Source organism: Ctenopharyngodon idella, chromosome 3 (assembly GCF_019924925.1).
Source record: "Ctenopharyngodon idella isolate HZGC_01 chromosome 3, HZGC01, whole genome shotgun sequence".
NCBI lineage: Eukaryota > Metazoa > Chordata > Actinopteri > Cypriniformes > Xenocyprididae > Ctenopharyngodon > Ctenopharyngodon idella.
In genome coordinates this window covers 52,088,134-52,112,297 of record NC_067222.1, presented here as the reverse complement: position 1 = coordinate 52,112,297, position 24,164 = coordinate 52,088,134, and the positions used below count along the sequence as shown (strand labels likewise).

General features: G+C 40.7%; 2 protein-coding genes across 7 annotated transcripts in view; one reads left to right on the top strand and one right to left on the bottom strand.

Moving 5' to 3' along the window:
- Window positions 1-1,574, bottom strand: part of LOC127508789 (gastrula zinc finger protein XlCGF57.1-like) — a 44,209-nt gene extending 42,635 nt beyond the window's left edge. For 2 of the 4 annotated variants that reach the window (XM_051887161.1, XM_051887164.1), the window contains exons 1-2: window positions 1,514-1,574; window positions 673-793 (exon numbers count right to left, since the gene is read on the bottom strand). In XM_051887161.1, coding sequence (XP_051743121.1) covers window positions 673-793 — 121 coding nt within the window. In that variant the 5' untranslated portion in view covers window positions 1,514-1,574. Of the gene's footprint in view, window positions 1-672; window positions 842-1,513 lie in introns of those variants that run through there. The other 2 variants (XM_051887163.1, XM_051887160.1) reach the window with 2 other exon arrangements.
- A 7,855-nt stretch (window positions 1,575-9,429) lies between these two features.
- Window positions 9,430-20,665, top strand: LOC127508800 (tripartite motif-containing protein 16-like). Of its 3 annotated transcripts, none has more exons than XM_051887175.1 (6): window positions 9,430-10,067; window positions 12,610-12,705; window positions 12,804-13,025; window positions 18,737-18,809; window positions 19,226-19,273; window positions 19,496-20,665. In XM_051887175.1, the coding sequence occupies exons 1-6, from the start codon at window positions 9,504-9,506 to the stop codon at window positions 20,023-20,025; spliced, it is 1,533 nt and encodes a 510-aa protein (XP_051743135.1). In that variant the 5' UTR covers window positions 9,430-9,503; the 3' UTR covers window positions 20,026-20,665. The 3 variants fall into 3 exon arrangements, with proteins under 3 accessions (XP_051743135.1, XP_051743134.1, XP_051743136.1); XM_051887174.1 differs by having other exon boundaries at window positions 12,792-13,025; XM_051887176.1 differs by having other exon boundaries at window positions 12,792-13,025; window positions 19,226-19,334; window positions 19,496-19,756.
- The last annotated feature ends 3,499 nt before the right edge of the window (window positions 20,666-24,164 follow it).

Below are 24,164 nucleotides of genomic sequence, written 5' to 3'. Positions count from 1 at the left end.
ATAAGAAAGGAGAAAAATTATTTTTTTGATGAAGCTCTGCTACACGTGAGGTGCATCTGGATCATATTTTGTGGTGATAGCATGAAGTAAGCAAAAGTTACAGCATTTGAAACCGAGGGAGCCTGTTTGTTAAGCACCTACAGTTAGCGCCTGTGCGCTGTTTTTGTTGTAAACGTGTAAAGTCTCTGATTCCTTAGCATACATTCCTTACAAAAATACATTTATATATTTACGGTAGAAAATTTACAAAATATCTTCATGGAACATGATCTTTACTTAATATCCTAATGCTTTTTGGCATTAAAGTGAAATGTATAATTTTGACCTATACAGTGTATTGTTGGCTATTGCTACAAATATACCTGTATGACTTACGACTGGTTTTGTGGTCCAGGATCACATTTAATGGAAACACTGAATTTTAAAGTGATGCAGGTACACATTACTACATGTACTCACTATAGTAATGAGTTAATAATGCTTAATTACAAGTAACCAAATCCTAAACCAAACCCTAACTCTAGCTCTATAGTATTTCACTTGAAGGAGTGAATGAAACGACTGAGTCAATTTGGACACTTTTCTGTAAGATTATACTTCTGTATATTCTCTATTTCTGTAGAGCTGGACATTTTAATAATGATCAAATTCCGCTATGAGAATAAAACCAACCTGTTTGTTCCTCAGTATCTTCATGTTTCACTCTGAATGTTTCTTCAATCTTCATGTCTTCACTCTCCTCTTTAATAAAATCAATCTTCATGTCTTCACTCTCCTTTTTAATAAACGCCATCTTTAAGAAGAGAATAATTAACAGAGTTAAAGGGATAGTTCATGTTTATCTGCTTATAGATGGAGTTCCTATTGACACGCATTATACGGCTGACAGACGGCAACGGTTGGAGTTAAAAATCATCATTTGTGTTCTACTGAAGAAACAACGTCACCTACATCTTGGATGCCCTGGGGGTAAGCAGATAAACATCACATTTTCATTTTTGGGTGAACTATCCTTTTAATGGTCTTAAATGAGCTGTTTAGACAAAAAAAAAAAAAAAACACTAAAAACTAACACTGCAAATTAATAAACTTCATATTTAGGCATTTATGACTGATGAAAACATGATTAGTTTGTTTGTAAGTTAGTGTTTGTTGTTCTCGTTCATGTTCACTGTTTGAGCAGCACGTGTCGTGATTCACTGAATCATTTCTCAAAGTATTTGATTCAATTGACTCGGAGTTGAAAAGTTCAGTTTCTCGCCAGAGACTGAACTCGTGTTCATGATAAACTGATTTATGATATATAGAGAGAAATGAGACGCAGGTTTACTGTTTCTCATCAGTGGATGAGCTTTACTCACACAAATATCCTTCATTACACTTAGATAAAGAATCACAATGTTACATTAAATAGTAAATAAACTCATTTCACATCGCTTGTTTAAAACAAAACAAACTATAAATCATTGAACTGTTTCTGTCGATTAAAACAGCTTAAATTCTTAAAACAAACCTTTCTTCATCAGAATCACAACAGATGCAGGAGCGCGGCGCAGTCTTATGACGTCATGTCGTCGCTCCAAAATAAAAGTCCTGTTCACACACAGCATTGTCTACAATCACAGAAGGGCATAGAAACCTAACTATTTTACCAGATCATCTTTTTATTAAAATTAAAACAGTGACAACAGTGATATGATAAAAACAATCATGTTAAAAAGGTTGTATGAGTTCATTCATGTGTCCGAATTAAAACACATTAAAGGTCATTGTGAATATTTTTAATAAAAAATTTAAAGTGTTTTACCTATATATATATATATGAACAAGTTAATTTGAGTCTAAAAATGGGTATAAAATGTGTAAAAAGTTATCTTTCAAGTCTTTAAAGGGGACCTTTTAAATGTTTTGATTTTGTTTGGTTTAATAATTAACATTACCTTTGCGACACACATTTACATGTTAAGCGGTTTCCTCTCATGTAAAGAAAACGCTTAATGCACTTAGACTGATATTAAAGAGACTAAATTCTGTTTACTAATAAAGCACGTATGTGTAGAAAAACGGATGAGACCAAAATAAAAACTTTCAGTATCACTTAAAATGCATAAGCCATTTCAAGCAGGTTTTTCAAACGGTTTTATAAAGGGAAGAAATTGCTTAATGTGTAATTAAACGTGCTGCGTTCACAAGCTCCTAGGGGTTTGATTTTGATTGTCATTTGTTGAAATAAATAAAAAAATACATTGTGTTTGTGTCCGTCTGTCTGCTGAATTTGACCCATAATCTCTGATTCTCCTCTGTGATCGTGGAAAAGAGATATATTTACAATGACAACAGTTATAGGCCTACTCAATATGCTTGATTAAGCATCATTTAAACGTTTTCAACAAATAAATGAATGGACTTCTCTCAGCGTGTTGAACACACAGATTTATTTGGATATTCATATGATGGCTGAAGCAGCAGTGAAAAAAAAAACGAATTATCAAGCGATGCGATAAAATAGCTTCTATTCTCTGCAAACGATACCATTAAAAATGTGAATGTTCCACTTAACGGCAGAAACAAAACAAAAGGTAAGCAGGTATCCATATTAATTTCAGTGCAAGTAATAGGGGGCGATCCTTCCAAAATGGCGGCGCCGTCCCTGGCATGCAACGAGGCATGATGTCGGTTCACATTCTCTATAGTGCGTCCTGACTGACTCCTGACACTGGAGAATCAGCTCTTGAAGCTCCGCCCTCTCAGCTCATTTGCATTTAAAGGGCACACACTGAAATGGTTTGTTTTTGCGTGACAGCAAAAAGTGGCAATTTTAACAAGCTATAATAAATGATCTGTGGGGTATTTTGAGCTAGAACTTCACATACACACAGACATCAGAGACTTATTTTACATCTTGTAAAAGGGGGCATAATAGGTCCCCTTTAATGTTATGAAGAGACGAGAATACTTTTTGTGTGCAAAAACAAAACAAAAATAATGACTTTATACAACAAAATCTTCTCTTCAGTGTCATTCTCATGTTGTTTACGTCCAGCGCTTCCAGGAACACAGACTCGATAGGCTTGTTTGAGATGAACTACACCAGCCTGCCACGAGATCTGTCATGTGCAAGCTGAGACGGCCATCAGGTCTGACACTTTGTGCTTTCCGTAGTGTGCTGAACCAGCATCATTCAACAGCAGAATGAACAAGCATCAATATCAAAGCTTTTCTAGAGAATAACACTCTCTGATTGAAGACTCTGTGTCAGAGGATCCATTTATCCAGCTGTAATTCCTCCAGATCTTCTTATATAAGGAGATCAAACCTCCGATTGGATCAGTTGTGCCTCATAAACCATCACGTTACAGCCTCAACTCACTGAATCACTTCAAAACAGCATTTTATTGTTGGAAACTCCAAAAATAGATCAACCCAAAATCCATGTTTAAAGTGGAAATGAATCATGCACAGTAATGCCCAAATACATAAGAAAACCAGCTTTGTGTAGTGATGGGAAAAACAAAACTTTGAATCAATTGAACCAATGCTTCACAAAATGACTCAGTGAATCTCTTGAAACACCACACGTTGGCGACGCCTGCTGGTCAAAACTGACATTAAATATGAAGTGTCTGTATAATATGTGTTCTTTATTCATTTCCAGGGCTTGTTTTGTTTGTTTTATGGAGAGCTTCAGGCCAATAAGAGACTATTAACTACAGCACTTCCTTTTTATTTCACAAACATGACATTAAAATGTCTACAAAAATCTTCATGTCACTAATGAATGTTTTATTCACATGTTTTATTCACTAATAAAACTGGTCTGAGATCAGCGATGAGTGAAAACAAAAAAATTGAATGAGGAACAATAGAAAGTTTTTCCCGAACTCAGTTTCAGTAGTATTTGCGTTGGGTGAAATCTTTCTGATTTCTGCATCAGACGGTTTAATGTGGAGGACTTTAGTCTAGAAGCCTCAGCGCTCTTCAGTACATTTGTGACGGAAAAGCTTCACTCTCAAACTTTAAAAACAGTCTAAAACGAACCGGAACATGCCATCACACATCAATGAAATGATGATTAAGTTCAAACTAATCAATAAATAGGGTAATAAAACCAAATTTGCAAAGTCATTTTCATAAATATCTAAACTGAGGTTTCTTTTCAGGTTCACACTTCTAAAACAAGAAATAAAACAGCAAATCCTCCCCTGTGGAAATTTACAGCAATGTCCCAATGGATCCCATTAAAGAGTTACACAGCTTTAAAGTCCCCATGAACCGGAAGTTGCAAATGACTTTTCTCCAGTGTTGTGATGTATTTCCAAATGAAAGGGAATATTGAATAGAGGGGGTTCTGTGGGTTCAAGGTTTTACTTTAGCGCTCCTCCTCTCCATCTCTTGCTCACAGCTGACTAACAGTTGGAGGGGAGTGGTTTAAGGGCCATTCCACCGAATGGGTGACATTTGCTTGTTGAAACTCTTCAAAATTAATTGTTATTTTTTTATATTATTTCAACACTGAATCTAATACTACACATATTAAACTATTCAAAATGTGTATTGGTCAATCTTAGGCAACTCTATTTAATTTTTTACAAGGTTTCAAAGCAGAATATGGATGCATGTTTTCTCAATCCTGTTACCAAAACTCATGTGCTGTTTAAAAAGCATGTTTAAAAGCATGTCAATTAATTCCTGAAATGGTTGGTTATTTGTTCAAATAATTGATATTTGTGAAAAAAATTATATTTACACAATTAAATCAACAAAACAGAGGACTCTACTCATTCCTGTTACTTTTACTCACTCCTGTTATTTTTCATACGAGTAACATGACTGAAAGTAACAGGGTTGAGTTTTTAAGCAAAAATGATCAAATACATGACATATGGCCACATGGAGTACATGCTAATAGCATGAGGACACTGAGCAAATACTAGTGACTTACCTAAAGTTAATATTTTTAAAATAAACAAATAACATCAAAGAAATCAGTTAGGTAACAGGATAGTACGTTGAGATTGACCTTCTCAGTCACAGTTAAAATTTCATTAAATACAATTCACAAAAACAAACCTGTGTGTGTGTGTGTTCAATGGGGTTTTATATAGAACCCTAGGGTTCTTGAATTAATTTATATATCCCTTTATTCCAAAAGGTTCTATACTGTATATGAAGTGCCTGACATAACCATTTAAGGTTCTATATAGAACCATTTCTAACCAAACAATGTAGTATGATTTATGAATGATTTCTTGAGCCACCCTTATTCTCAACCAATTCTGTTGAGAATTATTTCATTGTTTTATAATGAAGGATCAAATAAAGACTATATAGAAGTGCTGACAATCACTGTAATCACAGGAATCTCATCATTACTATAAAAAGTCTGAGATATCTACAGTATGATAAGCAATGAAGAATTGTGTATTAAATACAACACTAAACAGAAAAGGATTTTCACGTTTGGAGCCCACTGTAAATTCCTATTAGTGTATCAATGTCTTGTTCCAATCAGTGAGGTATTTTGAGACACCTGCTATTTGCATCTGTCATGTTATTTCATATTTGTGTTATTTCTTTATTATGTAACAATACGTTTATAGAGCACACCCACTTTGTTCAGAAAATTTATTATAGTGAACAAATTATTTCTGCAGTGTATTATGCATGTGATACACCATGATTCTAACACTGTGTCTACACGCAGACGTGAGCGCCGTGACGCTACAAAAAACAATAGAACCCATTTTAATTAGTGAAATATGGTCTAAACTGGATGTGGCGCAATGCAACATGAAACTGATGCCCTGTTCTACTTCTGACATAATCCAAACGCTCACACTACTTCTGACATGAAGGACAAATTTAAGAAATTTTGAGTTGGTAGCTACATATGACCTAAAGTGATCAGAAAGCCGTGTCGATTTTTTGTTTGTTTGTCATACATTTTCTCTACTGACAAAAATGTACATTTCATTTTAACAATATTTCATCATTTCATGATACATTTTTTTTTACATTAAATCTGACTTGTCTGGATTGTAGCGAAATGTCGTTCATGAAGGGGTGTCGCACATGCTAAATGGTTAAGAACTGCTCATATACACCAGTGGGTAGGAAACTAAACAAGGATTATTTGAAGCATGATACCAATGATGTTACATTATCTAATAGTTCTATCATAAGGCATGCATAAAACTGTACAATACAAAAGACATATACAAGGCAGTAATAATAATCACAATGTCCTGGGGATATGCATGTTCAGTGATAGAAAGGTTTGTCTATGAATTAATGGAAAGAAGTCTGTTTTATGGGCATTATGTATCTGTTTTTCCTATGGCCTGTGCTGTACATGTGGCCACCTTCCCCCACCTGGAATCAGGGTCACTAATTATAGTGTCAGCAGGGGAATAAAGTTGATAATGATCAACTGAATGGTCTGCTTGGACCTTTGATTGTTGCTGTCTTTAGGGTGAGTTTTACGATTCCCAAATGGATCATTTATTAAATATAATTGGTCCAACTCCTACACCATGAATGTGATCCACAAACATTCGACAACCCAAATCATGTCTTAAAAACAAATCATCACAGCCATTGTTTAAATGTTCATTTTGATGATTTGGGCATTGTCTTATAACAATCTGAAGTAGGTAGGCTGTGTGTTGAGAAGTTTGATAAAGGGCTATAAAATGACCCAACTAATCAAAAACATTATACCAGAAGATACTAGCTGAAAGTAATAGCATGTTATCCCAAAAAACAGATTTTTGTTCTCATGACATTTGGTTTTGGTTATGGAAATGTCCAGTTTTCTTGATGTTAGAAAGAAAAAAAGAAAGGGTTTTTTTTAAGGTTAGTATGATGTTCCTATTATTATAGGAACGTTGTATTTTAACATTTCAAAAACATAAAATGTCTAGTTTCCTTAATGTTCATAGAACGACATTTAAAGGTTAGTACATGATGTTCCTGAAACATTTGAACACCTGCTGTTAACAACCAGAATCACTGAAGGAAAGAGAAACAACAAGAAAAGAAAAAAGAGAAGAGATGAGCAGAAACACAAGAAAAAACTAGAACTGACTTCCAGCCACAGCCTTAAATGAAATCAGCTGAAGAATACAAATCTCTCAAGATCTCAGAAGAGGAGGATTAAACAACTCCACAAACGGCATTAGCAGCTTTAGATATTACCAACCAGTGCGACTTTATTTCTGTCTATTTACATCTAAAGAAGTTCTTATTGAGAATTAACAGAGGTTTTAGACTCCTCGACTCCATTTACTGTACATTAAAACAGGGCCGTAAATAAGCCGAGATGGCAGTCCTTACACACTTATTTTCCCCCGATGCGAAGCCTTAAAATCCCCTCATTAAAACAACACATGTTTAGCGAGACTGTCCAAATTATTCCAATTTAGAGATGACTTGATGAGTTGCCAATCAATGTTGCTAATTGCCCATACCTAATTTTACAGAGAGAAAAGTCACAGAAAACATCTGTGGTCGAATATTATGTCAGAAATAAATAAACGAGAAAGCAGGGATTCTTAAATGAATTCATCTCATTATAATGGTCGGGGATGGCGCTAAACGCACATGATCATTGTCTTGAAATTGCCTGGACATTAAAGATACTAAAATTAATACAATACATAAAAATGCATACAATGTACGCTTATTAATATGTTTATTGTTGATGTGAGTTTATTATTTTTATTTATGGTTAGTTTAATGAACACGGTTAACTATGGAAAATCAAATCTATATTTATTGCAATAAACTACCATCAATACTAAAGCTGGCATGGAGGTATGTATAATTACAAACTAAAATCACTATGATCGTTATCTATTTCTAAAGTAAGCTACATAAATGTATGTGACAAAGTTTCTGCGACAGCTCTCTGACGCGATTCGTCAGTGTCCGAATTCCTCCCTTCATTTCGTTCACTCCTTGCTTAGTGCACTTAACCATGGACATTATGCACTTAACTGCCACGCATTATGTAGGCTATGGATTCGAGAATCAGTAAACAAGTGAGCGATTCCGGACACAGCAACAGAGTCGACACCGAGAGTTGATTCCTGTGCTGGAGTCGACCCCGACTCTGGGGCTATTCAGAGTCGAGGAATCGACTCTTTTGGAGTCGACTCCCAATCACTAATAATCTGTCTTAACATGCACAAAAAATCTGGGCTTGATTTGGTTGTTCTAAAGGTGTGTAAAAAAATCACCATTTTAGTCCTTCAGGGTCAGATTGACCCCACATTGAAAATGAATGGGAAAATTGAAAAATGTATATATTTTTTTTTTTTTCATTTAATTTGTCAAAAAAAAAAAATAGATCCAGAATAAATCTGAAATGTTCTATATCTAAATAAAGGTCTGGTCCTATACCATAAACACAAAGTGGAACAAACTTTCTATCTCTCTCACACACACACACACAAACACACATGTGTGTGACTGAAACAGAGAGCATTTTTATAGAAATTGCCAAATAAAATCAACAAAACTGGCATAAATCTGAAATATATTAAAAATGGAAATAATACCTGGAATGCTACTCCACCTCCAAAGAGGCCAGGAAGAGCCTTGAAAATGACACCTGGACTGACACGGTACGCATGTTCTCACATCGAGGACATAAAGTCTGCTTTTTTATTATTTTTTCCAAAGTCAATCCTGAACATCGTGATTGAGATGACAAATTTGGACAGCTGGAATGACGTAGACTGCACAGAGATTGAAGCTTTTATTGGTTTGATCCTTCTTGCGGGTGTTTATCGCTCACGCAATGAAGCCTTGACAAGTTTGTGGGATGCTGAAACTGGTCATTTGATTTTTTTGAGCCATCATGTCCCTGAAAAATTTCAAAACACTGTTAAGAATCATCAGATTTGACCGAGAGGACACACGAGCAGATCGACGTGAGACTGACAAGCTGGCTGCAATCGGTGACGTGTGGGATCTGTGGGTAGAGAGGCTTCCTATGATGTACAATCCTGGCCCAGATGTAACTGCAGATGAGTGCCTGATTCCATTCAGAGGACATTGTGCTTTTAAGCAGTTTATGTTGGCTAACTGCATGATCTGTATTATCTTTCACAATATGCATTGTGAAAAGCGTTATACAAATAAATGTACATTTAAAAAATGACAACTATAAAGTGACAATGCTGTAGTCTAAATTCAATTACACTACATGACTTCTGCCCAGGTATTCGCCTAATTTTCAGTCTAGAGAAGAGAGTCCAGATTTCTGAGTTTCTCATTCATAAATGAAACTCAATCATTTATGCGACTCCACTTGAAGGGCACATAAACACAGAAGGAAAGTGAAATGAGGAAGCTGCTTTACAGACACGCCTGTTTTCCACACGTCACTCAAACACAGAAGCAGGAAACCATTTCAACTTGTCAGTTCAGGGAAACAGAAACTGAAGTGTTGTTGAGCTGTTGTGCGTTTGTGTCGCTCTCTGTATTCATGCAGTAAAATGGCAGAAGCCAGAATTTCTCAGGATGAGTTCACGTGTCCAGTGTGTCTGGATCTCATGAAGGATCCAGTGACTATGCACTGTGGACACAGTTACTGTAAGATCTGTATTACAGGCTGCTGGGATCAGAAGAGAGTCTACAGCTGCCCTCAGTGCAGACAGACCTTCAGACCAAGACCTGCTTTAGCTAAAAACATCATTCTGGCTGAAATGGTGGAGAAACTGAAGAAGACTAAACTTCCTGCTGACTGTTACGCTGGAGCTGGAGATGTGCAGTGTGACGTCTGTACTGGAAGAAAATACAAAGCCGTCAAGTCCTGTCTGGTGTGTCAGGAGTCTTTCTGTCAAACTCATTTTGACCGCCATGAGGAATATCACTCTCGTAAGCCACACAAAGTGATCGATGCCACAGGACGACTGCAGGACATGATCTGCCATAAACATGATAGAGAGCTAGAAATGTACTGTATCACTGATCAACAATGCATCTGTGTGCGGTGTAAGGAGTATGAACATAAAAACCACAACACTGTATCAACTGCAGAACAGAGGACAGAGAAACAGGTATGAATTGAGAGGGATTGTTCACATAGAAATGAAAGTGCTGTCTTTATTTACTCACCGACTTTGTTCTGCAGAATGTAAAAGGTGATATTTTGAAGAATGCCTCATCTATTTTAGTCTATACATTGAAAGTCAATGGATACAAAAGTTTAAAGATAAAAGCATTAAAGTAATCTAAACAACTCCAGTGGTTAAAAAAATAAGTGTGCTTAAGTGTACTGATAATGTCAAATTAAAAGTTTTACTTTAAAGTACAGTGGTGTGAAAAAAAAATCTTCATGTTTTTTTGTTTTTTTTTTTTGCATGTTTGTGTCAGGTTGATGACTCAAATGCAGGAGAGATAGTGGGCTTTATTTAATATAAAAAAACAAAAACAAACAAAAACTACCCCAAGGGGGAAAACAATACTGGCAGATAGACTTGACTTGACTTGGACACAAGATGCAGGGAAACATGAAGCACAAACGACAACGATCCAGCCCAGGACTGAAAACACAAGGAGAATAAATAGGAGAGCAAACAAGGCAGGTAACGAGGGAGGACAGGTGGGGCAAATAAACCAATAATGAGGTAACAAGACGGGCGGGGTCAAGGCAATAGACATGAGAGCACAAAGAAAACGTATGACAAGCCATGTGCTCGCACCAAACATAACAAAAACACAAGCACTAAACGAGACATGAACACGCAGCTAATGAGAGAACCCATAAGCCACGTGTTCGCACAAAACAAGACAACATGAGAGCACGCAGCCCGTAAAACACAGACTGCGTGCTACACAGCACAAGACAAAAAGTGTGGGGGAGGGGAGCCAATTCAGAGCCAGCAAAAAAAACAAAAAAAACAACACAGTACAAAATGTCTTTAAAAAGGAACCAGGGAGGGACGGGAGGTTGAGCCAGGGAGGCTCAGGCAGGTCTGGAGTCCTGGCTGAGGGCCAGGGAGGAGCCGGAGGAACAAACCAGGGAGGCTCCAGCCAATCAGGATCCCCTGCAGAAAACCAGGGTGGGACCGGAGGGACAGACCAGGGAGGCTCTGGCAGGGTTGGAGTCCTGGCAGAAAACCAGGGCGGGACCAGAGGGACAGACCAAGGGGGCTCCAGCAGGTCTGGAGCCCTGGCTGAGGGCCAGGGTGGTGCTGGTGGCGCCGGCAGGGCAGAGAGCTTGGGCAGCACCAGCAGGGCAAGGAGCTTGGGTGGCGCAAGAACGGCCACTGGGGTGGCCTCCGGGCCTACAGCGGGCTCTGGGAAGGCCTCCGGGCCTTGAGGGATAGAGGAAGGCTTCTTCCTCCTTTCTCCATTTGTGAGGGCAAGGTGGTAGCATTGAGCTTACCACCTCTGTGTGCGTGGCAACATCTTCGGCCGCCTCTAGGGGTGCTGCAACGTCTTCGGCCGCCTCATCGAAGGCTGCAGATAGGAATGAGGCAGGGCCGTTCTTCCTCCTCCATCTCCGCGAACGGGTTATCGAAGGACTGGGGCTTCCACTGACTGCAGATGGAAGTGGAAAACAGTCAGTGGAGTGGGACTCTGCTTGAGGTGGGGGTTCAGGCTCCCCACGATCAAAGACGTGGTACACAAGGTCCCAGAAACCAATATTCCCCAGCTTCTCCATCTCCCACAGGCTGAGAGGCTGATCGAGGCAGATGTTGAAAACCTCCTTAATATCAGCCTCACTGTAATCCAAATGGTCTACTTCAATTAGAATATCACGGGCAAAGTCCCTCACGTCAGCCCCCTGCAAAAGTAGCGAGAGTTGACATGCTGGATCAACAGCTGGCGGGTGGAAAGTCTAGTGGTGGGAGATAATAAAAGGAAGATGCCCATTCTCTGCTGAGTCCTCTTGTGGCTGGATCGTTCTGTCAGGTTTGGGTGTGGAAAGGATGAGGACTCAAATGCAGGAGAAATAGTGGGCTTTATTTAATATAAAAAAAATAAAACAAAAACAAACAAAAACTACCCCAAGGGGGAAAACAATACAGGCAGATTGACTTGACTTGACTTGGACACAAGATGCAGGGAAACATAAAGCTCAAGCGACAACAATCCAGCCCAGGACTGAAAACACAAGGAGAATAAATAGGAGAGCAAACAAGGCAGGTAACGAGGGAGGACAGGTGGGGCAAATAAACCAATAATGAGGTAACGAGATGGGTGGGGTCAAGACAATAGACATGAGAGTACATGGCACAAAGAAACGCATGACAAGCCATGTGCTCGCACCAAACATAAAAAACACAAGCACTAAACGAGACATGAACACGCAGCTAATGAGAGAACCCATAAGCCACGTGTTCACACAAAACAAGACAACATGAGAGCATGCAGCCCGTGAAACACAGACTGCGTGCTACACAGCACAAGACAAAAAGTGTGGGAGAGGGGAGCCAATTCAGAGCCAGCAGGAAAATATGAATCTGTGGTTTGAATCTACAGAATAAACTTGCCATGCTAGATCTTTAACCCTCCACCAATTCTGGATTTATGTAACTTAGTGATAGTAGTTTTACGTGTCATTTCATTATGTGTTATTGGTTTGTCCTCCAGAAACGGCTGAAGGAGACGCAGATAAAGATCCGTCAGAGGATCCAGCAGAGAGAGAAAGATCTTCAGCAGCTGAGAGAGGCTGTGGAGTCTCATAAGGTGAGTCTGGAGAAGAAGAGAAGTTTAAGAAGTCTCAGTCAGGACTCACTGAAGCCACTGTGTGATTGTGATGTGTGTCCTAACAGAGCTCTGCACAGACAGCAGTGGAGGACAGTGAGAGGATCTTCACTGAGCTCATCCCCTCCATTGAGAGAAGCCGCTCTGAGGCCACACAGCAGATCAGAGATCAGGAAAAGACTGCAGCGAGTCGAGCTGAAGGACGACTGGAGCAACTGGAGCAGGAGATCAATGATATGAGGAGGAGAGACGCTGAGCTGGAGCAGCTTTCACACACACAGGATCACATCCATTTCCTGCAGGTAACAGAGATCTAGAAGAACAGGATCATAGTGGACTTGAGCAAGAGACTCACAGAGAAACATTTCATGAGAGCAGAATGAGCCGTTGACTGAAGTGTTGATCTGTGTGTTCGGTTATTATATAATCATCAGTCAGACTCTCATCTGATCATCTTTTGTTGAAAAAGACGCACTTATAAAGACGACACTTTTTAAAAAAAAAAAAAATTATTAGGCAAACACCATTAATTAATTTTTTCCTCTGGTTTCTTCTGTCATGATGAAATCAGTGAACTTGATGGTGTCAATTTCCACACAACTAGATTTTTCATCATCTTTTTTTAATGAAATCTTTTATTTCCACTACAGTATTTTCAGTAATTTTCTCTAAAATTGGGTCAGGTGATTGTAAACCTGATAAGATTGGTTAATATACTCATAGCCTTTGAACTGCTTTTCCTCTGGATATCTTCTCAATCCTACAATGTGTTGCTTCTGATGTGCTTGACCTGTTTCACAGACATTTATGATCTTAGCAGATGTTTTATCATCCAAACCATTTCCTAGAATGTTCACAAATAGTCCAGAAAAAGAAGTGTGCTTAATTAAGTAATTAGTCAGTTACTTCAAATCTTAAAGGTGCCCTAGAATGCTTTTTCACAAGATGTAATATAAGTCTAAGGTGTCTCCTGAATGTGTCTGTGAAGTTTCAGCTCAAAATACCCCATAGATTTTTTATTATTCAATTTTTTAACTCCCTATTTTGGGGCATCATTAAAAATGGGCCGATTCTGTGCGTGTCCCCTTTAAATGCTCGCGCTCCCCTACCCCAAGCTCACGACTCTATAATACATAAAGGTCACACATCTAATATAACCCTTAAAATGGATCTTTACAAAGTGTTCGTCATGCAGCATATCAGATCATGTAAGTATAGTATTTATTTGGATGTTTACATTTGATTCTGAATGAGTTTGATAGTAGCCTTGCTGCGGCTAACGGGGCTAAAGCTAACATTACACACTGTTGGAGAGATTTATAAAGAATGAAGTTGTGTTTATGAATTATACAGACTGCAAGTGTTTAATAATGAAAATAGCGACGACTCTTGTCTCCGTGAATACAGTAAGAAATGATGGTAACTTTAACCACATTTAACAGTACATTAGCAACATGCTAACGAAACATTTAGAAAGACAATTTAGAAATATCACTAAAAATATCATGATATCATGGATCATGTCAGTTATTATTGCTCCATCTGCTATTTTTCGCTATTGTCCTTGCTTGCTTACCTGCATAAAGTCTGTTGATTCGGCTGTGCTGATCCAGACATTAATACTGGCTTGTCTAATGTCTTGAACATGGGCTGGCATATGCAAATATTGGGGGCGTACATATTAATGATCCCGACTGTTGCGTCACAGTCGGTGTTATGTTGAGATTCTCCTGTTCTTCAGAGGTCTTTTGCACAAATCAAATTTATATAAGAAGGAGGAAACAATGGTGTTTGAGACTCACTGTATGTCATTTCCATGTACTGAACTCTTGTTATTCAACAATGCCGAGGTAAATTCAATTTTCAATGCTAGGGCACCTTTAAAAGATTTTTTTTTTTAAACTGGACTTGCAGATAATATAATATTAATGAAATAAAAGGCCACTTAAAAGAGACACTTTCATGTTTCTTAAAACACTTCAGTAGACTTTTAAAAAGTGCACTTTGTAAAAATATCAATTTTTTTTTTAATTTAAAGTGCATTTTAAATAATTGTTTTAATAATCACTTGTTGTGCTTTAAAGAATTTATTCACGTATTCTGATGTTTTAGCTAACATCATTTAATATAAATGTAAACTATAATACATTCATTTAATTAAAATAATTATTTTAATTTAAAAAAAAAGTCTCTAAAAAATTACATTCAATCTGCTCTTAAGTATAATTTTAAAATTATATTATTTATGTAATAATAAAGTTTGTATGTAAAGTAAAAAGTAAAAGTATGCTAAAGTGCACTTCTTTTTCACCAGGATTGTAAGTGTCAAACAGTTCCCATTCAGTCAGTCACGTTCGACGTTACGTCGATACTGATGTAATGGGGTCTCGGCGACACTGTCGAGGACTTTGTGCAGCAGTTCTCGGCAATGCAAAAGCAGATGGAGGCCATAAAGCACATCTTGCCCTGGCATGATGTTGTCACCAATCCGCCACGGGCCGTGCCTCCACCTGCTCCTCGCCGAGGGCGTCCTCCTGCGGCTCAGGCTTCCAGGAGATCGGATCCATCCCATCCTCCCCGAGCCTCCCGCAGGAAAGCCACACCACCCACCCAGGCTGCCAAGTTTTTTTAAAAAGAAGAAGACCAAGAAGCGTCCCTGAGACGGGAGACCCAGAAGTGATGGAGACTGCTCTGCAGGAGACGGTGACTGCACCGCTCCTTCCCCCGGGACAGGGCCCAGGGGAGAATCCTGTGTTTTGTTTTCTTTCTGTTCCGCCGCTGGCCCCAGGGTCAGCGGTACCCACAGTGTCAATAAAAGAACAATTTCCAACACCTCTGGGTCATATAAGAAGGTCTGTGCTGAGGGTGAGCAAAGCTCCGCTTCCTCAGTCTCAGCCACTCCTTCCTTCGCCACGGGCAGGGTCTTGGTGCCCTTGGGGACGCACAGCCTCCCCACACCACCCTGCCCACTCGGAGCCACGTGAGTGGACCCCACTCACGGCCTCGACTTCGGGACGTACTGCCTCCCGAGTTGGGCCACAGTGCTCCATGTTGCCCCCCCGTGGGTACTTCTGCTGCCCGGATGGTTCAACTCGTACAGTGCTTGGGGGCGTGGCTACGCCTTCCTAACCTGTCCCGTTGGCTCATTCGGACAGTCAGACTCGGCTACGCGATTCAGTTCGCCAGGCGTCCCCCCAGGTTCAGCGGCGTTCTGTTCACTTCGGTGACAGGTCCAAACGATTGCGGTTCTTTTGGCGAAGGACGCAATAGAGCCTGTCCCTCTAGCCGAGATGAAGTCCGGGTTTTACAGCCCATACTTCATAGTACCCAAGAAAGGCGGGGGATTACGGCCAATCCTGGATCTGCGTGTCTTGAACCGGGCCCTTCACAAGCTCCCTGTTCACATTGAAACGCATCCTCACGTGCGTTCGCGCCCAGAATTGGTTTGCAGCGGTCGACCTGAAGGAAGCGTACTTTCATGTCTCGATCCTTCCTCGACACAGACCGTTCCTGCGGTTTGCGTTCGAGGGGTGGGCATATCAGTACAAGGTCCTACCCTTCGGGCTGTCCCTGTCTCCTTGCGTGTTTACCAAAGTCACAGAGGGGGCCCTTGCCCCGCTCAGGGAAGTGGGCGTTCGCATTCTCAACTACCTCGATGAGGTGGACCCGTTTGCCTCTCAAGAATCCGCCCACTGCCAGTTGTTTTATTCCCTGACCAAGGGGACCTTAGCACGGATGCACTGGCACACAGCTGGCCCCGGGGCCTACACAAGTATGCGTTTCCCCCAGTGAGCCTTCTCGCACAGACATTGTGCAAGGTCAGGGAGGACGAGGAGCAGGTCTTGCTAGTTGCGCCGTACTGGCCCAACCGGACCTGGTTCCCAGAACTCATGCTCCTCACGACAGCCCATCCCTGAGGCATCCCCCTGAGGAAGGACCTCCTTTCTCAGGGGCAGGGCACCATATGGCACCCACGTCCTGACCTGTGGAACCTCCACGTGTGGTTCCTGGATGGGACGCGGCAGACTTAAGTGGCCTACCGTCCGCGGTAGTTGACACCATCACTTCGGCTAGAGCCCCCTCTATGAGGGGCGTTTCACCATGAAGTGGAGTCTGTTCATTGAGTGGTGTTCTTCCCACCGGGAAGACCCCCGGAAATGCCCGATCAGTGCCGTACTTTCCTTCCTTCAAGAGGGTTTGGAGCGGAGGCTGTCCCCCTCCACCCTGAAGGTCTATGTGGCCGCCATCGCAGCACATCACGATGTGCTTGATGGCAAGTCACTAGGAAAGCACGACCTGGTCATCAGGTTCCTCAGAGGCGCCAAGAGGTTAAATCCAACCTAGGCCTCGCCTCATTCCCTCTTGGGATCTCTCTGTCGCCCTCACGGGCCTGTGGGGAGCTCCCTTCGAGCCCCTTAAGTCAGCTGAGCTGAAACATCTGTCTTTGAAGACAGTGCTCCCGACTGCGCTTGCCTCCTTCAAGAGGGTTGGGGACCTGCAGGCATTTTCGGTCAGCGATTCGTGCCTGGAATTCGGGCCAGACTTCTCTCACGTTATCCTGAGACCCCGGCCTGGATATGTGCCCAAAGTTCCCACTCCCTTCCGGGACCAGGTGGTGAACTTGCAAGCCCTTGCGTTGCTGTGTCCCGTTCGTGCCCTGCGCGTTTGAGCAGCTCTTTGTCTGTTTTGGAGGTCAGCAGAAGGGAAAGGCTGTCTCCAAACAGAGGTTGGCCCACTGGATAGTGGATGCCATCGCCTTGGCTTACCAGTCCCAAGGCGAGCCGTGCCCCCTCGGGTTGCGAGGTCACTCCACTCGGGGTGTTGCTTCTTCCTGGGCGTTGGCGCACAGCGCCTCTGTTGCAGACATCTGCAGAGCTGCAGGCTGGGCGACACTAAATACATTCGCAAGATATTACAATCTCTGAGTGGAACCGGTGTCCACCCGGTAGCCATGGGTGTTCACTTGCTGTGCCATTTCCCTCGGATGAGGGAATGCGGGCATTTTTCCCACTCCTCAGTTCAGTTCCCCACAACAGGTGAACCCTGTGGAGTTCCTCCTGCATCCTGCGACAGCCAGACGCGGCAGAGGTGTCTGGCACTAGGTCCAGTACTCGTGTGTATGCCCGGTTGGTCTGCCCTTGTACTGGGCTAGATGCCCATATGCTGTGATTCCCCACGGGTAATCCCATATGTGTTTGTCCACGGTACGGTTTCCCTGACGTTAAACCCGTGTCTTTCCCTGGGCGGCTTCGCTCTGCTCTGTCTCTGACTGCTAGTGTGTTCCTCCTGGAAGGTAGGACCTACTTCAGAGATCTTCCATATGCGTTACTGTCCTCAGGCCAGTCCATATGTGTTTTCCACACATTACCTCCCTTCAGGCAGGGTGTGGTCTCCGTAGCTTTCCCCTCCTTTCCTGGCGTTTTGGTCATGGCTGAGAAAACATGGGAATTGAGTTCCGAAGCACTCTTCCCCGGGGGTAAGGTACAGCAGCTTCGACCTTCTCCATTGTATCGCCCTGTTCTCTCCATCCCACTGGTATGGAAGACATTCCTGGGCTTACTCTGGGCGCCGGAGGGTTACGAGTATGGGCCGCGCTTGCCAGCATCTGCCTCCCTAACACTCGTAACGTGGTTCAGTTGCTATGGCGCTTTCCACTGGACCCCATTACGTCAGTAAAGTCTATTTATACCCGGATGCCGGGGGTGTGGTCCGGCATGTAAATCTCACTGGCCAATTCCCATTGGCTTGTTTTGTATCCCTTGGAGGTGATTGGGCTCCCAAGCGAGACTCCATTACGTCAGTATCGACGTAATGTCTCCGTTCCCTCCTTCAGGGAACGGGGGTTACAATAGTAGCCTAGACGTTTTTCATCATTACATAATGAATAAGAGAAGAATGAATCTGATGCTGTGAAAGTGCTGGATTGAGATGAGTTACTGAAGATCAACAAGAGCCACACAGATCTGATATAGTGCAGGTTATTGGCTGAAGTTTTGATTTGCGTTTTCTGTAGAGTTTCCAGTCTCTCTCAGCACCTCCTGAACTGGAGGATTTCTGTAAAGAGGAGCTGAAGATCTCTGACAGAGGTAAAGTCCTGCGCCTCCATTATACAGACATGTGTAGAAAGATCCTAAATGTGAACATACAACAGTTTCTAAAATGTTCCTATGATTTATAAAATGTCCATGTGCACAATTCTTAAATTAAATTTTTCAAAGTTTATCTTAAATTCAAGTGTAATATGAACAAGTGCATCAAAATTCACCTTCAGAACGGCCACAAATATCCCTTAATGGTTCAGAAGTACGACACTCATCATCAAGAGCAAGTGTTTATATACATGATGCAGGATGAAATCCATGAAATTTAGGATCAAATCTGAAACAAGTCTTTCATCATCTAATATCATATTGTACAACATCATATTAGAAATGTTTTATAAATGAATGCATTTGATTTTGTCATTTCTCTTCACACTGTTCATATCTGTTCATTTCCACAGGCACACTCACCAACATGAATCCCAAGACCAGGAACGACTTCCTACAGTGTAAGCCACTAAGAAAACAAGCAGGAAAACTCACTGAGTGTTCATGTTCTTTCTGTAGAAGGTGAAAGAAAACATGATAGAAGAGTTTAATAATTGATCATGATAATGACGATTTGCAGCTGAGACACTGATGATACACTGAACATAGAGCCATGAAGAGTTCAGATACATTAAAAGATCAGATTGATAATTCCTGATTGTGATGTGTTTTATCTCCATCAGATTCCCATCGGATCACTCTGGATCTGAACACAGTGAATGAAAACCTCCATCTGTCTGAGAGGAACACAGTGATTACTAACACTGACACACCGCTGTCGTATCCTGATCATCCAGACAGATTTGATTATTATCAGCAGGTGTTGTGTAGAGAGAGTGTGTGTGATCGACGCTGTTACTGGGAGATTGAGTGGAGTGGATACGATGTGGATATATCAGTGTCATATAAGAGCATCAGGAGGAAGGGACGGGGTCGTGAGTGTGTGTTTGGAAATAATGATCAGTCCTGGAGTTTGATCTGCTATTCCTCCAGTTACTCATTCAGACACAATAACATACGGACTCGTCTCCCTGCAAAGTCCATCAGATACAGGAAAATAGGAGTGTATGTGGATCACAGTGCAGGAACTCTGTCCTTCTACAGCGTCTCTGGAGACACAATGATCCTCATCCACACAGTCCAGACCACATTCACTCAACCGCTCTATCCTGGGTTTAGGGTTTTATCTGGATCATCAGTGAAACTAATTTGATGAATCAGAACAGACTGATTCTACCCATAATGCTTTGAGCTCATGACGAATCAGTCTCTTATTTTCTCTTCATTACATTAATACTACAGCTGAATGTTTGCAGTTGAAATAGACAGGAAGAATACTGTGTGTGTGTGTGTTATATTGTATGTACTGAAAACAGACTCTCTACCTTTACTGCTACTCAATATACAATGTTTTTGACGTTGGACATGCTGGATGACATCATGGACTATGGGCCTTGGAAGACTTCTGTGAGAAACGAGCAAAATCAATTTTGGAATTGTTAGATTTTCCTGTATTTGGCCGTGCAGTCGTTTGGGTGGCTCGCCAATGTATTCGATTTCTCTAATACATAAAATAAGTAAGCTTGACCAGAGTTCTTGTGGGGAGAAGAATTTATTGAAGGTAGTCGTGTAGCACAGTTCTTCAGCAGCGATGTCAGCGTCTCAGCCTTCAAAATATCTTAACCCAAAGTTCTGTCTGTGGGACAGAACTTCATACATGAAGACAAAAGGGCTACAAACAACAGAAAACTTATAGGACCTCCCACAGGAGATCGATTGACCCTGCGATCTACTCTGACAGTTGATACAATGTGTGATTTGCAAGGTATACACCAATAAACATTTTGAGATCATGCAGTCCCGACAAATTTCGTTTCAGGTAAAGTGGATTCGTTATTTATAAAATGATCCTGTATCTTCATTTAAAACGTGATTTATTAACACTCATTGTAAAACAATCATATTACAAAACATATTTAACAACCACAAAGAGCATACAGCTCAGGCTATGAGTGAAACATAAAAAAACATTCACACTTTCTACTATTCGATGTCTACTTAAATATTTAAGAATCAAAATATTCAGGTAGATGTGCACATCCCAAAAATCCCAAACTGGGTTTAAGATTTAAGATTTTTTTTTGTCTGCTCACCAAGGCTGCATTATTTAATTAAAAATACAGTAAAAACAGTAATACTGTGAAATATTATTACGGTTTAAAATAACTGTTTTCTGTTTGTATATATTTTATAAAGTAATTTATTCCTGTGATCAAAGCTGCATTTTCAGCATCATTCAGTGTCACATAACATACACCAAAAATCTTTATAGATAATAATAACATTGACAAACAAATACTTGAACATTGCATCATTTTATTTTTAAACATGTAAGTGCCTCAGTAAACACAATTTATTATTTATTTTGAACTCAAGTTTATATATTTGATAAGTATTTGCTGAATAGCTGTAGTGACAGCAAAACAAGTTCAAAATGCGAGTTTAATGTAAAAATAAGAATTAAATACGAGTGACATTTGATTAGGCGTTACACCAAAAATGGCCACCGGCTGACAGCCCATTATGACTGTACAGGTGCTGGTCATATAATTAGAATATCATCAAAAAGTTGATTTATTTCACTAATTCCATTCAAAAAGTGAAACTTGTATATTATATTCATTCATTACACACAGACTGATATATTTCAAATGTTTATTTCTTTTAATTTTGATGATTATAACTGACAACTAAGGAAAATCCCAAATTCAGTATCTCAGAAAATTAGAATATTGTGAAAAGGTTCAATATTGAAGACTCCTGGTGCCACACTCTAATCAGCTAATTAACTCAAAACACCTGCAAAGGCCTTTAAATGGTCTCTCAGTCTAGTTCTGTAGGCTACACAATCATGGGGAAGACTGCTGACTTGACAGTTGTCCAAAAGACGACCATTGACACCTTGCACAAGGAGGGCAAGACACAAAAGGACATTGCAAAAGAGGCTGGCTGTTCACAGAGCTCTGTGTCCAAGCACATTAATAGAGAGGCAAAGGGAAGGAAAAGATGTGGTAGAAAAAAGTGTACAAGCAATAGGGATAACCACACCCTGGAGAGGATTGTGAAACAAAACCCATTCAAAAATGTGGGGGAGATTCACGAAGATTGGACTGCAGCTGGAGTCAGTGCTTCAAGAACCACTACGCACAGACGTATGCAAGACATGGGTTTCAGCTGTCGCATTCCTTGTGTCAAGCCACTCTTGAACAACAGACAGCGTCAGAAGCGTCTCGCCTGGGCTAAAGACAAAAAGGACTGGACTGCTGCTGAGTGGTCCAAAGTTATGTTCTCTGATGAAAGTAAATTTTGCATTTCCTTTGGAAATCAGGGTCCCAGAGTCTGGGGGAAGAGAGGAGAGGCACACAATCCACGTTGCTTAAGGTCCAGTGTAAAGTTTCCACAGTCAGTGATGGTTTGGGGTGCCATGTCATCTGCTGGTGTTGGTCCACTATGTTTTCTGAGGTCCAAGGTCAATGCAGCCGTATACCAGGAAGTTTTAGAGCACTTCATGCTTCCTGCTGCTGACCAACTTTATGGAGATGCAGATTTCATTTTCCAACAGGACTTGGCACCTGCACACAGTGCCAAAGCTACCAGTACCTGGTTTAAGGACCATGGTATCCCTGTTCTTAATTGGCCAGCAAACTCGCCTGACCTTAACCCCATAGAAAATCTATAGGGTATTGTGAAGAGGAAGATGCGATATGCCAGACCCAACAATGTAAAAGAGCTGAAGGCCACTATCAGAGCAACGTGGGCTCTTATAACACCTGAGCAGTGCCACAGACTGATCGACTCCATGCCACGCCGCATTGCTGCAGTAATTCAGGCAAAAGGAGCCCCAACTAAGTATTGAGTGCTGTACATGCTCATACTTTTCATGTTCATACTTTTCAGTTGGCCAAGATTTCTAAAAATCCTTTCTTTGTATTGGTCTTAAGTAATATTCTAATTTTCTGAGATACTGAATTTGGGATTTTCCTTAGTTGTCAGTTATAATCATCAAAATTAAAAGAAATAAACATTTGAAATATATCAGTCTGTGTGTAATGAATGAATATAATATACAAGTTTCACTTTTTGAAAGGAATTAGTGAAATAAATCAACTTTTTGATGATATTCTAATTATATGACCAGCACCTGTATATTGCTTTATGAAACAAATCAAACAATTACAGTTGCTTTGTCACTTCAGCTAATAAGCAAATAGTTACCAAACATTAAAACTGGAGTCTTTGGTCTTTCAAATAATGCATGGCTTGTCAAGAGTAATGTTGGTTTTAATGATAAAATGCCATTCTGAACAACAAACTACACTGTGATTCAGTACACTGTCCAGCTAGAAAAGCCTCCATTGAATATAAAATAGATTGAGTTGCAGATTTATAACATGATTAATTTGTAACTATTATCATTGTAACAAAATAAAATAAATCACAAAGGTAGAGAGGATCAGTTTATTACAGTCTCAGTGTCATGTTCCCTGTATATCCTCTGTTTGTGCACCTCATGTTCCTCTGCTGCTCCCCTTGTTTGTTGCCATGGACAATCATTGGACCACGCCCCCTTGTTATCTCGTTATCTTGTTTGTGCCTGTGTATAAATAGTCCCTGTGTTTCACTCATGCCTTGCTGAATATTGTTTAGCCTTTGTTTACCCTAGTCTTCGTGTTCCTTGTTTCTTTCCTTGCCTAGCCTGTGTTTGGACCCTGGACTGTTTCCTTGTTTAATGATCATTTGCTGCCCGTCCTGACCCATGCCTATGTTTTTGGATTACCCTTTTGCCTTGCCTTCCTGTTACTGTTTGCTGGTGATCGACCTACTGCCTGTTTGACTACGCTCTTCTGTTAATAAAGCTCGCATTTGGATCTCCCACTCCGTTGTCACGTCCCATATGTTACAATCAGTTCCTAAACCAGAATTAATTTCTCTTTCCTGCAGGATCTTTGTCCTGGCCCTCTAAAGTACTGATGTCCATGTGTTTTTATTTGTTATAGAACACTGTGAAAACTAGACACAAACAGAAACAACAAACACAGTTTTACACACAACACCATTAAACCACGAATCAAATAAAAGATATACAAAATATTAACATTTTTACCGTGTTCGCCTGGTAACCAGCAAGTAGAATGGTTAGCACTAACGTGTGTCTGAATCAAAGAGCTTAGAACCCAAGAGGCGACACTCTGATACTTTTTAGGCAACAGTCACTAGATGGTGCTCTGGGGTGAAAAATACTAACTGGACCATAGAATCCTTCACATCTTACGCACCCAAAATCGGTGAATT

What these genes read in the sequence shown, in the direction of transcription:
- LOC127508800 (XM_051887174.1), top strand. Translation starts at nt 9,504, where the DNA reads ATGGCAGAAGCCAGAATTTCTCAGGATGAGTTCACGTGTCCAGTGTGT. An exon ending in AGGCTGTGGAGTCTCATAAG is followed by an intron (nt 12,706 to 12,791) that starts GTGAGTCTGGAG and finishes GTGTCCTAACAG; the next exon opens with AGCTCTGCACAGACAGCAGT. An exon ending in ATCACATCCATTTCCTGCAG is followed by an intron (nt 13,026 to 18,736) that starts GTAACAGAGATC and finishes CGTTTTCTGTAG; the next exon opens with AGTTTCCAGTCTCTCTCAGC.